At 32.2% G+C, this 15,415-nt stretch overlaps 1 protein-coding gene across 1 annotated transcript in view; it reads right to left on the bottom strand.

Annotated features, from left to right (window-relative positions):
* Window positions 1-3,047: 3,047 nt before the first annotated feature.
* LOC129225981 (dehydrogenase/reductase SDR family member 9-like) overlaps window positions 3,048-15,415 on the bottom strand; it is a 38,979-nt gene continuing 26,611 nt past the window's right edge. The window contains exons 4-6 of the mRNA XM_054860556.1: window positions 11,877-12,029; window positions 4,582-4,766; window positions 3,048-3,588 (exon numbers count right to left, since the gene is read on the bottom strand). Coding sequence (XP_054716531.1) covers window positions 3,295-3,588; window positions 4,582-4,766; window positions 11,877-12,029 — 632 coding nt within the window. The 3' untranslated portion in view covers window positions 3,048-3,294. The remainder of the gene's footprint in view (window positions 3,589-4,581; window positions 4,767-11,876; window positions 12,030-15,415) is intronic.

Consider the following 15,415-nt stretch of genomic DNA (forward strand, 5'->3'; position numbering starts at 1 on the left):
CGCTACGCTGTTACTGTTACAGTAACACTGATCTTATTATTATTTTTAACATCAAGAACTCATAGATTAAAAAGCAACGATAAAATTAAAAATTTTAAAAAACCCCGACTGAGTCACAACTGTAGAATCAAGAGGGAAAATTGAAAATCCCTTTAAAAGCCTTATATTACTAGAAATCAATGTCAAGTATTTTATTTGCTGTTAAATAGAAACTGGCAACAGATAAAATTTTAAATCATTGCGTTTTATTTCCTTGTCGGCCAACAATGAATTCGGTTATCAATCGCGTGAATTGCACACCCCCATGCTACAAACTAATTCTGTGCCAAATTTCATGAAAATCGGCCGAACGGTCTAGGCCCTATGCGCGTCACAGATATCCTGACAGAGAGACAGATCCAGACAGAGAGACTTTCAGCTTTATTATTAGTAAAGATAAAGAAGATAAAAAAAAGACAAAAAAAAAAAAAAAAAAAAAGTCTAGTTGGAAAAAAAATCAATACTGAAATTATCCTTCGTGTCGAATCTGATATGAATCTCAGCCACTTGACTTACTATCGAACACAATAACCTAATTACAGATTGAAATGTATGTAAAAAAAAAAACACCATGGTTTTGTAAAAGGGAAAACAGCAGTTTGAAACATAATTGGGTAACATCACTTCAAGCATTTGGTTTAGGATCTTACTTAATGTGTAGCATAAAAATTAATGTTTGTGTACAAAGTTTAAGGTTCGGTCATGTTGAATATGACAGCGCATGCGTACATCTATTTGTTTCCTTTTCTTTTGAAGCGAATATAATTTATGTATACTTTGTGATTTTTATATATTTTATTCTTGCAGTAAGCAATATAATGAGAAAAAATCAAAATATTTGGAAATTCATTCTAATAAGGAATCATTTTGAACATACCTCTAATTAAATGTTGTGCAATATATTCAAGTAAATTACTGTCAGTTTGCTTTTTCTTTTTTTTTCCTATCTTTTTTTTCTTCAGAAAAAAGTGCCATAGTTCTTTTATTTTGTATTCAAGGATTATGAAAAAAGGGTAAAAAGGGTTTACAACGAACATGGAAAGAAAAAACAATTAATTTTAATTTTGCAGTAATCAAAATAGTTAATTAAATTATCGATACAGATTTTGAATGTTATAAGCAAAAGCGAAGTTTTCATTTCAAAACCGGAAAATAACTTTAGAACATATTTCTTTTTAAACTTTAGAAACAGAGTTTGAATGACCAAATTTAATTTTAATTTAGTTTTGTTGTTTTAAAGTTGACTACTAATTAATAAATTTAATAGGTGCGGCAACCTTAAATGGTGAACAGCAGAAAATGGTTTTAATTTTATGCATTTTAATGAAGAACATTGTGCAATTATTTGTTTATTGGATTCGCATTTAATTTGGAAATTATTTTTAATGTCAGTATGTTCCTGTGTCGCATTTGTGATTTTACTGTGCATTTAAAAAGTGTGTTCAAAGATTTTGTTCTTATTTTTTTTTAATTTGTTGAGATAAACATCATGTAAAATATTAATGTACAAAATATGAAGCATTGTTGTATATGTTAAAATAATTCTTTGTAAAATTTTGCCATATAAAGATTGCAAAAGTAACTTCTTTTTAAAAAGTGTCATGGTTTTTCACTTCTGCTTAATTTCACTGCTAATTAATTTTTCAAACACATCCTTCTTCACATTCTAACATAAGATTTAATATTTTTGTAAAAGAAAATAATCTCTGGATCAAGAAACCACATGATTGTGTAATAATCAAAAAAAAATTAAATGAGTAGCAATCTAAAGAGCGTGGTAAAACATGTTTCTAGACACATAAGGTATTTACCCTTGTGACCCCGTTATCAAAAAATAAGGTCTTAGAGTTTGGCAAAATTTTAAGAAAAGTTGTCTAATTTATAGCGAGTTTCGTGAATAATGGAAAACATCTTTCACACGATTTGTAGATGGATGCAGACGGTGAAAGGGTGTGATCAATATCTCGCCAAGTCCTTAAATTTGGCGCTTTTCTTAAAATGTCGGTAGGCTTCAATCTTGATACTGGGCTGACGAGGGCAATGATTTTTACATCAAAAATAGTTTCAAGATGCTCTTTTGATTGTTACCTATTTTAACTTCTTTTCATTCTTAAACTGTTCATGTGGTTCCGTGGTGAGATCGTAGTGATTAATCTTAAAAATTTTCGTATTTGTTGGTTCTAAACTCATAGAGGAGTACAGATTATTTAAAGTATTATCTTAATTTTACTTTTGAGAAAATTAGTGTCTATTGGAGGAGTGACACTGAAATAACAGTGTTCTAAATCAGAAGAAGGACAATTTGGGCCAATTTCTTTTAGAAAATAAAATAGTCTATATTCTCAATATTTTCACGACAGGATGTCGATCAGAAGATAACATTTTTCCTACATCATAAATATATATATATTTTTTTTTTTGGTCACGCTGTTAAAAAAAAAAGGAAGAATTTCGCACACATTTATTTTGTCTTCGGTTATAAGTTTTTCATTGAAAATGATTTTATTCATGCTAAGAAAAATAAATTTTCGGTGAACTCATTTTCTCCGTCAAAAATTTAAGTAGATCATGTATATTTTCAACAATTTTCACAAGGAGAAATCATAAAAGAAATTTTCCATATTTTTGGCCACGCTATTTAAAAAAAAAAATCTACATATTTATCATTTTGTCTGCTAAAAACGTTTTTTCTACAGATGTTTGTATTTAAGGTTTCATCCAAAGTGATTTATCCTCATGTTGAGAAAAATGAACCTTTTTACTGCTTTCTTTACTCTTTAAAGTACTTAAGCAAATTTGCACATTCTCAGCAATTTTAATGACAGGGGACAAGTTTTTCTTACATCATACATTTTTGCCAACGTTATGGAAAAAAGAAAGACTAAATTCCCAACATTTTATCTGTTTTAGAAACCTTCTTTCAACACAATATTTTATTTTCATTCTAATTTTGATGTATCAGCATGTGAAAAAAAAAATGCATTCATTGTATAGATACATTTTTCACAAGCCATAAATTTAACGTTATTAAAAAATAAAAAGATAACTAAACCACTACATGTACATCCGTTAAAAACTTCTATTCAACAGAATCATTTTACTTTTGGTTTAAAAAGTTTGTCATTGATAATGATTCATGATCATGCTAAGAAAAATGAATTTTCAGTTAGCTTCTCATTCTTCCTGTAAAAAGTTTATGCAGATAATTCACATTCTGAGCGATCTTTGCGACAGGGAGATCACAAGATAACCGTTTTAATTGTTTGCTCTTCCCATAACTTTGAAACTCATCTCTTCCGGTAACATCCTTAAGACCCACAAAAATGCTTTCGTACCGAAGGGGGCGCTGACGTATCTCCAACGGGGTTCTTCGGCCAACATCGCGTCCTCGACGTCTTCCAGGAGAGTCCTGTAGTTGCGTTCCTGATCCTCGGTGGAACACTTTGCCTTGTGGACTCTCTTCTTAGTATCCTCGAAGAGATGAGCTTTGGTCCTTCGCTCCTCCGGCGACATTTTTTCCCACATCTCTTCCACGCGGCTTTGAGTCCACTGAGAAGAAAATGAAATGATTTTAGGTCAAAGAAACTGTGTTCACAGGTTGAGTTGAACACGTGAGCTGCCACGCTCATTTATGGGGAAATCCTAGTCAGGTTTAAAAAAAAAATAAGTAATAATAAAATAAAATAAAAGGAAATCTTCTGTAATGAGAATGACCAGTAGCGCAACTATAGGGTCTTGCGCCCCTGGCAAACTAAAAGAATTGCCCCCCCCCCCCCCAGGGTCACTAGGAAGTTACCGGAAGTCAAAAAAAAATTTTTTTTTTTGAACATTTGGATTAGGTGATTCGACAAATAGGAGGCATCATTGTAATTTTTTTTTTCTTATTTTCTTTCTTAGAATTGTTTTCAATGATGACCAATGTTCCTTCTCAGTAGAAGTTATGTATGTGTCTCTAGCTCTTTTTCTTGCGCGAGTTTTTTTTTTTTTTCATTTTTTTAATGCATTTTTCAAATTTTATGATAAAAAAAAATAAAGCTCAAAAAAAAAAAAAAAGAATAATTAAATAAATTTAATCAGTTGAAATGCCGTCCCCCCCCCCCTCGGCTGCTGTATCCCTGGCGAGAGCCACTCCTGCCAACCCCTAGTTACGCTACTGAGAACAACTGATAGAGTATGGTTCTAAACCTGATGGTGGCAATTGTCAACAGTGGACAATTGGCAATAGTAGTTGCTATTGATCAATAGTGATGACAGTAAATCCAATTCAATTCCGAACCAATTCAATCAAAAAGATTTCACCCAAAAGAATTTTTTTTTTTTTTTGAGAACAACATTGCACGCTATGAACTAAATTTTTCCGGATTGCCACACGTAAGACACTTCAAGCAAACTTAGAAAAGTTTATTTGCCCAATTTATATGGAATGTTATGATTTGCCAGATAAAATATTGTTCAAAATAAAATAAGATAGTAAAATAATGTCAAGAATTTAGACTCTTTCAAAGTAGTTCTTTGAAAGGAAAAATATGAATTCTGTCTCACCTGCATTATGTCTGTTGTTGTGGAATAATCTCCCGGCTCTATCGTGGCTACATGAACACCAGAATCCATAAGCTCATAACGTAGTGCAGAGAAAAATCCGTTTAGAGCGTGCTTCGTAGCAGTGTACACAGCGACTCGAGGACAAACCAACCTTGCCAATATGCTGGTAATTGTCACAACTCGACCTAAAATTAGATAATATTTAATACTAGTGGTACCCTCACGACTTTGCCCGTAGTTGAAAATTAAAAGGTTATTCGGTTCGCCTGTACATTTACAAATAATGGATGACGAATTTCTAGCTGATTGGCTATGTTCATTCGCTCTCCCATTCCACGTCATGATAATTTCGTAATTTACTCGTCCATCTTATGATAATTTTGCTCTGGATAATGTTCTTAAAAATTGAAATAGAAGAAGAGCAAAATCGAATTTTCGAAAAATCGCTTCGAGGTGCACACCCCAATGCTACAAACTAGCTTTGTGCCAAATTTTATGAAAATCGGCCGAACGGTCTAGACGCTATGCGCGTCACAGAGATCCAGGCATCCAGACAGAGAGACTTTCAGCTTTATCTCTACACTAGTGGTACTTGCACGGCTTTGCCCGTAATAGAAAAATTAAAAGGTCTTTTGGTTCTCGTGTATATTTACAAACAATGTATGGTGAATTTTTCTCGCCAATTGGCTTGTACCCATGTTACGGTTTCAAGTTATGATAATTTCGAATCTCGCCACTTGGCTTGTGCCCATGTTACCGTTCCTAGTTATGATAATTTCGTCCATTTATTACGTCGTATTTTTACGCGTCCATCTTATGATAATTTTGTTCTTGGAATAGAAAAGAACCGCATCGAATTTTCGAAAAATCGCTTCGAGGTGCACACCCCCATGCTACAAAATAACTTTGTGCCAAATTTTATGAAAATCGGCCGAACGGTCTTGGCGCTATGCGCATCACACAGATCCAGACATCCTCCGGACACCCAGACAGAGAGACTTTCAGTTTTATTATTAGTAAAGAAGATAAATCAATGTGAAATAAATCGACCCTTATGTAAATAGTCTATTTTTTTTATTTACAGAAAAATAAACTGCTGCAAAGCTAATTAAAAAAATATTATTTAATCTTTTATTAAAAACATGGAGCGGTGTGTTTTGCTATGTTCATTATGTTGACATAAAATTTAGAAAGAAACAGTATCACGTACATTTACACAAAAGTTCCACTCAAGCAAAGTGAAATATAGAACTATCTCCGTTCCACGTGTTTGATGACGATAATTCAACAAATAAATACACTCCCCGAATTCAGCAATAAACACTACAAAAATTATATTTATATAAATCCTTTCCGGAAAAAACCAAACTTCAAAAGATTTAGATTGTAGCAAAACATGGCTCAACTTGGTTTGCAATTTCCAGTATTTTAGCTGTGAATGATTTTTATTCAATATTCAATTGATTTTTTGCGGACTTTTTATGATTCAAATTTATTGATCACAAATAATTAGCGTGATCAACAGAGATCTAGAGCTATTTCGAAATATTCTGTTACAAACTATAAAGTCGATAGTTATTTTGGAAGGAAAGAGGAAGAACTAAATTTAATGTTCAGACATTCATATCAGTAGCAAATAATTCTTTGAATAAGAAAGGATCTTTTTTAATAGACGCAGGAAACGACGAACTATCCTTATCTTACGTGATAGGGATCTAAAACGGAAGGTAATAATGCACAGTCAAAGTAGAAAGGAGCTTTCTTTTTACACTTCATCCGAGAAATAATATGTATCCACAAGGCCGCATAAATAGGCAAGCTTCATATGAAGGCAAGTTTTACAATTTCATAGTTACTTAGTAGTGATTCTTTCAGGCAGAAGTGAAAATTTGTATCCGTTTTGGACGTAACCTGAAATCAAGTCATTCTCTCTCTCTCTCTTTTTTGGGACAAGTGACAGACTTTGTATGTGTTTCGAACTTAACTGAAACCAAGTCATCCTTTCGGGACAAGTGACATACTTTGTATGTGTTTCGGACTCAACTGAAATCTAGCCATTCTTTCGGAACAAGTGACAGATATTGTATGTGTTTCGAACTTAACTGAAATCCAGCCATTCTCTTTCGGGACGAGTGACAGACTTTGTATAAGTTGCGGACTTAACTGAAATCAAGTCATTCTTTTGGGACAAGTGACAGATTTTGTATGCGTTTCGAACTTGGCTGAAACCAAGTCATTTTTTCGACACAAGTAACAGGCTTTGTATGCGTTTCGGACTTAACTGAAATCTAGCCATTCTTTTGGGACGAGCGACAGACTGTACAAGTTTCGGACTTAACTGAAATCAAGTCATTCTCTTTTGGGACAAGTAACAGACTTTGTATGCGCTTCAAACTTGGCTGAAATCTAGCCATTCTGTCGGGATAAGTGACAGACATTGTATGTGTTTCGGACTTAACTGAAATCCAGCCATTCTCTCTCTTTCGGGACGAGTGACAGACTTTGTATAAGTTTCGGACTTAACTGAAATCCAGCCATTCTTTCGGGAAGAGTGACAACAGACTTTGTATAAGTTTCGGACCTAACTGAAATCTAGCAAATATGAAGCTATGGATGACTAGAACGGATGATATTTGGCATTCTTCTGAACCAACTAATTCCGAAGACACTGACACCAGGCCCTGCTTAGTTACCTACAATAATGCTTTGTATTGCTTCTATAAATCGATAGATAATCGATTCCTTTATATGAAAAAGAACGAAAATGAAAACTGGAGTTCTTCGAGTGTTCTTTACCAGTTTAATTCAAGTGATAACGAAATTTCAGCTGCTCTTTTCAAAGGGAAATTGTATGTAGTTTTTCGAACTGCTGATCATAAGGCAATAGTCAAAATATACTCAGAAGGTCACCTTTCCTCAGACGACTCTCATCAGCCGCCAGGGAAGTACTCAGATCAAGTAAATTTGGTGGTATATAAAGGAAAGCTGTATTTATTTGGCCTAAATGAAAACTACACGGAAGTAATTTATTGCACCAGCACTGATGGGACCGATTGGTCTGATGTATTACCAGTCAAGTACGGGGATGAATCAATACTCTCATTTGTCAGTCCTCAAGTAGTGACTTACCAAGGTCTGTTGTATTTGCTGTTTCAAGACGGGAACAGTGAATACAAGTGGATGAAGTTTGACGGAAATGGGTGGAGTTATCCAGTGACATTGACAACTGTTGCGTACAACCACTCTCCGGGATTGGTAATCCATAATGGACTTTTAAAAGCAATGTTTTCGGATAAACCAACAGGTGATGGGAACTTTGACAAAAGAATCCACCAGTATTGCTTCGATGGCAATTGCTGGAGTGATCCAATCCCAAGCACAATCCTTTTGACTTCAAAAGGCGTTGGAGCTGCCAATTTTGAAGGAAAGCTTTATTCTGTTTATCTAGGAACTGGATAATTTAGTGAGTGCTATGACCGTTAAATGTCAATGACATCGACAAATCAATGTTACGAAAATGATACTAATAATTTTTTTCACGATTGTGCTCAAAAGACTACATACTAATTCTCCATGTTAAACAATAGAAAATATTCTTCGTTTGACGAATCTTTTATAAATAAAATTACTACGCTCTCTTACTTGTTTTGGTATATAAAAATATTTGTTTTAGTATTTAAACCTTTAGAAATTACCAAATTCAAACAAAACACGTTTTGTTCGATAGATCATTTCTCAAACTCCTTAATTATTATTATTTACACTTCGCCGATTCCGTTCTTATTTTTCATTTATATTTCTACGGAATAAAAAAACATGCTGAGGGAAAAAAATAAATATTGCTTTTCTTTTTAATTAAAAATAAGTAAATGAATGATCGAATGACTAAAAATGCATTGTATTCCGAACGGGGGAATGAATAAATAAACGCGTTGTATTTCAAGGGGCAAAATTCATATCTCCTCAGTTATAATATTTTATAATTAAATTTCATTTAAACTAAAATGCCGCGAGGGATTTTCTTTAATGAAATGATTAATTATAGTGATTTAAATATTTTACAATTATTCTGACCGTCTATTATTTTTGTTATTGTGCTAATATATTTCATTTGACTAACATTCAAAAACCCATAATGGTTCCTACCTTTTACAAACTTTATCACAGGAAATATTGTTTTTGTGCCAGAAACATGAATGAATAATGATTATTGTCATTACTATGATTATTATTGCTTTCCTGACATTTTGCAGGGAAACTTATTTTGTATTTAAAACTGTTTTACTTTTTAAATTTTGTTATCTGCTCTTCTGCTGTTTCTTCATTTTTTATTCTTTGATAATGTGTATGTATGCGGAAAAATAGTTTTTAAAAACTAGTAAACAATCTTGGGAGTTAAAATTACTGAGGTAAAATACCTAATAAATTAAGGGAGTATATTTAATTTTATTTTTTCAGTTTAAATTTTTTCTCAAGTTTCCCGAAGGTGAAATGAAACTTCATATTAAATTTGACACATTGAAACGGTCACTTTTAGTTATGAAAAAAAAAAGCCGATTGTATTCAGAAGAACACTTATGAAACACATTTTAATCTTACAATTAATTAAATTTAAAAATTAAATTTGTTTTAATTAAATAAAAATCGAATTAAATTTAAACAAAAATAATTTATATTAAAGTAAATTTAATTTAAACTAAATTTGTTTTGATGCAATGTTCTCCTATATTGTAGACACGCAATTGTTTTTATTTTATTGTATCTGTTCAAATATTTAAAAATGCGTTGAGAACAACTGATAAATGTTTGCCCTATGTATAGAGGACACAGACCAGTACTGGTATCAAGAAATAATATCACAATAATTGTGAATCAAAGTCTAAGCAACTTCAAACAATATTGCTGGAAAAATATGACTTCTCTTTCTATATTCTTTCTTTTTTTTCTTTTGTACAAATCTCTGTGATCAATATATTTTCTTACTTAGTGTGGAATGTCACTATGTCACTTGATGAAAAACGTACGACTCTATCTTATTTAACAGTTTTCTTGTTTTATCTCATTTTGTTTCTGATAAATTTTTATCTGACTCAATCTCTGTCGTTCAAGCAAACGATTTTTTTTTCAATAATAGTTCTTTAGTTTTCACTTACCACTGAGTACTAGTTGTTTTTTCTGACAAATGTAGCTATTCAGCGTATTTTACAATAAAACATGAATTGAAAGTTATTTTTAATGTTTTGCAGCAACTTTAATTTTTAAATGATAGTTGAAAATTATCAATTTGTTATAAAAAGCAAAGAGAGAATTGAAATATTTGTCTAAAGAAAAAATTTGGTTATTAAAATATTTTCCTTTAAATGGATAAATAAACAAAAAAATAAAGGAATAAATACGAGTAAATAAACAAATTGAATAATTAGTAAATGAAGGAGTGAAAAAATAATGAATAAATAACTAAATAAGTGAATGTGTGAATTAATAAATGAATAAATTTGGGGAATAAATATATATGAATGCGTAAATGATTTATTAAACTAATAAATGAGGTAAACTATTTCACTTGGCCTCACATGCACTTGACAAATTGAATTAAATATTTAAAATCAAAACACAACTAATAATAATTAAATAAATACTGCAGTGAACACCAGTGGACCTTAGTTAATATTTAGAGTGTTAATAACAAGAAATTTATCGTTTTATGATAACAAAAATTATTTTTGATGTAATATCACAAATGTATTGCAACATGAGTATCAAATTTCACAATGACTTGTAATATCGTGTACCTTAATCTTAAAAGATATCTTTTTTTTTTTTGACTGGAATCAATTACATGTTTAGCAACGTAGTTAAAATATCGTCCATACGTGGCGCTGTAAACTGTGCAAAATATTCACTTTGTGTGACATTCCCCTACAGCACTTAATAGCAGTACATTAACCTGAATATAATTAACGATGTATCGTGATTTTACTAACGATGTATCATACTTAGGGATTGCAATACCGAACCAAAACTGTAATACCGGGATTCGGTATCTTTTTTAACATGATACCGGTATTAATACCGGTATTCAAAATCCCCCCCCCCCCCCAAAAAAAAAAACATTCAGCAACATAATGTTTTTTTGCCATATTGTATTATTTTGTACAAAACGTGCATTATTTACTCCTTGTGAACAAATATACAATATGTTGCTAGTTTCTTTCTCTTTTTTTTTTCGTTTTCCTCTTCGTTTTGAAATTCTTTACAATTATGTAAATTTCTCAAAAATATGTTACAACTGACTATGCTTTACTTATTTTCAAATGTTCAAGGTATTATAAATATTACCTCTCTTGGTATGAAGCTGAATAGTGAGACAAAACATTCGCTAATTCTGGTGACTTTTCCGGTTTTTTATACTAACAAGAAAAAATTTTCTCAAAATTCAGTACAATCGAGACAAAAAATTAAAAAAAAATATTATAAGGAATTGCTGCAATATATGGTCGGAATAAATTGTTCAGAGCACAAACATATTGGTAATTACACTTAAAATTAATTTTCGCAAGAGGGCAAGTCAAGGAAATGGAGAAAATAAAAACATGGCTCACATAAACTCACAAAAGTACGATTCATCACACCATCTGTGATGAAAACATCATTTTGTAATCCTTCCGCTACTTTTATTTATTGACATTCTATAAATTCGTGCTTTTGAAGCCAAATTTTTACTTCAATAGATTGTATTTGGTACTGCCTCATCGAAACAGAAATTTATATTAAAAACAACAATATGTGTCTTATTAGTTAAATAGTTTTTTAATTAAAGATTTTTCAATTTATTATTTTCAGCTAATACCGAAAATAACGGTATTCTACCCCATCAAATACCGGTATTACAAAGTTGCGAAAAAGGTCCAAATATGGTATTTGATATATCGGTATTACAATCACTAATCATACTGTTAAAAGTAGTGTACAGTGTAACTTCGATTAACGAGTTCCTCAATTTTAATGATAATTTCACTAGTCCGGATTTAACTGCATTGAATGTATATGCTCCACGATTTAACAATATCCTTGATTTAACAATAACTTTTTGCAGTCCCTTGACAATCGTTGAATCGGGGTTATATTGTATATCTAAACATTTAGACATTACTTGATATTTAAACATCCTTAAAGAGTACGCAAACTTTTACAGGGGCACAAATCTTTTTTTTTTCTCTTTGGTGCTTTCTCGATTTAAGATGATGTAGAGTTACTTATAATTCGCAATTTGCATAAAAGGAAATAGGTTTTACCTGGAACTGGGGTAATAAGTGGCAGAAATATCTTCGTCATTCTGATAGTTCCCATGAGGTTGACGGAGATAACTTCTTCACACATTTCTGTTGTCATGAGATCGAATGATGTGTAAGACAACACTCCAGCATTATTTACTAGACAATACAGGCCTGTATTTATGAACAAATTACAAAAAATTAGTTCAGTCATTGGTCAAGGACAAAACAATTTTTTAGTTGGTGCAATTTAACATTTCATAACGAATACACGTGGACGAATCGGACACGGACTAAATCTCTTACTGTATCGTCTCTATCATCAATGACAAATTATGAACGAATTAACACACCCAATCATGAAGAAAAAATATAGTAATTAATAAGTTAACCTATTTTTACTTCCTTTTACAAAAAAGGAAGTATGGTTTTCACAAAACAATTTTCACTTAAAAATCGACCTTAATTTCCATTTTGCTACCCCCGAATAAATGTTGAGTTTTTTTTCGACCTGACCACACGTGCATATATACCTAAGAGCGTATAGACGCCCGAAATATCCATTTTAACGATTCCCGAGTTAATTATAACGAGTTTTCCCATGACATCTGTATGTACGTATGTATGTGCGCAAGTGTGTATGTGCGTATGTATGTCGCATAACTCAAGAACGGTATGTCTTAGAAAACTGAAATTTGGTACATAGACTCCTAGTGGGATCTAGTTGTGCACCTCCCCTTTTGGTTGCATTCGAGTGTTTCTAAAGGGGTCTTTTGCACCTTTTTGGGGGGAAATCATTGTTAATTTCGATGCAAACTCAAGTGGTGTTATAATTTGGCGGACATTTGGCGATATATCGCCAGTCTTCCGGTCTCAAAGTTTTGTCGCCAACTTGGCGACAAATTTGGCGATTTTTTTTAATTTTTTATTTTAAACCTGGTTTCAATTTTAGCCATTGTTGGTGATATTTAAAGAGGAAACTATTGAAAATTGGCAATAATGGGGAAATAACATTAAAGTGGAATAAAAGGAAGTCATGTGATGCACACATCATTTCGTTTTAAAATTTAAATTCTTTTCGTATTACTGTTAAAAAAATCTGGAGACATAAAATATACAATGAATATATTTTTTTTGGTGCACCTCTTATCGGTGTTCCTCCAGTTTCTCTGACACGAAATTTCCTTCCCCCCCTGTTTTTCAGTTTCAATCATACCATTTGACATATTTAAGGGGGGAAATTTTAAACGTCGGCGAAACTGGGGTAAACCTTCTTATCTATGGATGACCGTAATAAAATCTAAATAACCTTTCTGAACATTAGTGGACAATTTGCTTTATATTTAGAATAACGTGGTGGGTTATTTTCTTACTCAAATTTTAAACTGCCTCATACAGTTTTTACGAGTGTTATTCTACTTGTAGGTTTAAAACGATAGAAAAGCTCCTAAAGTATTGTATAGTTAACCAAGTTAAGAGTTAACAATTATTAAATCCATTTAAAAAGAATTATTAGCCTGGTTCAGACTTATCCGGGAATTTAGGACAAATTTGAGTCACGCCAGAAATGGAATGCAAAACATTTTATTTTAGTAAAGGTAGTGCAACTTTAATGCAGCAAATAAAAATTTAAATACTTTTAAAATCTCCCTTTGCACTTCACACAAAATTTCTACTATTTATAATATGGTGTAGAATATTACAATGGAATAAGAGCACTAGCAACAATGTCAAAACATTCCAAACTTCCAAACTTCCATTAGCTTCCAAACATTCACTTCAGAACTATTGAATGATACGATAAGTCTATGTACAAAACCGACAACCTTTTTTTTTGTTGACTAAAGAGTGGAAAACGTATTTTATAACCTTTCTATGCGAGTGCAGCACTGGAATTTCTAGCTTTTTTTTTTTTAAATTTTTTAAAGCAATCATGCTAAGCAATTTAAAGTGACGCAAAGTTAACTGACATATCTGAAAGTTACCTCAAGTGACTGTATTTTAAAAACCATAAGTTATTAATATATTTTGTGATCTTCAAAATATAAAACTTATCCAAAAGTCAACGTCTTTAAACTAAAAACAATTCTCGTATTGATGAAAGTCAGTCATTAAAATTTATTTTTAATTGTATCTAAAAGCAGATCAGTATTTTTCGATGCAATAAGATACCTGTGTATATATGTAACTCAAAATAATCTTTTCTAAAAAGCATTTTTTTAATGAAGGAACTTAAATTCTTTAAAAATAACTATTTACGTTGGTCATTAATATCAATTAAATGCTAGTAACAAAATAATTTTCTGAAAAATTTCTGGAAATGCCCACTACACTAATCATTTAAAAATATGACTTAATTTTTTCATAAACGGGACGCAGTGAAACCATTCAATAACACCATCTACATCTATTAACGCATATGAGGAACTAGAGCGGGAAAATATCAACCATTTAGAATACCCAACGCTTCAGTTTATGAGATTAAGTGTCTTCGGGCTAAATTAGACCATCCGACCTAATATTTGACCTTCCTTTATTGTTATAGAAGGCTATTTGCTGCTTCCCCATCTCTTAACGCTCTAATGCACTTCAGAGATTTGGTCACGCTGCTGTTAAAAATAAGCGCAAAAAAAAGGGACACCTTAGGCAATTTTTCCTCCCATAATCGAAAAGAAATGTTATCGTTTCAGATTTTTAAGCAAAAAAGCATAGTTTAATCGAGAAAATTTGACCAAATTGAAATGACTATTTCTAATTGAAGATCTTGGTGTATGGAGTCAATTCCACTTTTTGCAAATGGAATTCGAATCAAACTATATTCATAATTTTATAATATGTGTACAGTGAAACCTGTAAAGTTGACCACCCTTGTAAGTTGACCAACTGTCTAAGTTGACCGCTTTTTTTCAGGCACGGAATTATCCCTCATCACATAAATCAACATCTGTAAGTTGACCACCTGTTTAATTTGACCACTAAAGTAGTGCACCGCAGGTGGTCAACTTACACAGGTTTCACTGTACTTTTAAGCAGTAAGTTACCCATCCTATGTCAGGGTTGAAGCAGAACTACATGCAATATATCGACAGTCCGGTTATGCTATCCAGATACTGCCGTTTCGTCATTGTTACGGGCTCATCAGTCTGGAATAGACTATAATCGAACCGTATGTAGGTTGGTTATTGTTTATTCCAGACTGATGAGTGCATAACAGAGACGAGCAGAGACTGCAGTTTCTGGATGGCATGACCGGGATGTAGGTATTTTGCATGTTCACTTTAGTCGGAAAAGTGTTCTCGTTATTTTGACTATCTAATCATGACTTCAGCAGTCAAGTTTATGTCATCTACATATTCGCTTAAATAAAAGTACAGTAAAACCTGTGTAAGTTGACCACCAGCGGTGCACTACTTTAGTGGTCAAATTAAACAGGTGCTCAACTTACAGAGGTTGATTTATATGATGAGGGCTAATTCCGTGCCTGAAAAAAGCGGTCAACTTAGACAGGTGGTCAACTTACAAGGGTAGTCAACTTTACAGGTTTCACTATATTGAAAGTT

Source organism: Uloborus diversus, chromosome 1 (assembly GCF_026930045.1).
Source record: "Uloborus diversus isolate 005 chromosome 1, Udiv.v.3.1, whole genome shotgun sequence".
Classification (NCBI taxonomy): Eukaryota; Metazoa; Arthropoda; class Arachnida; order Araneae; family Uloboridae; genus Uloborus; species Uloborus diversus.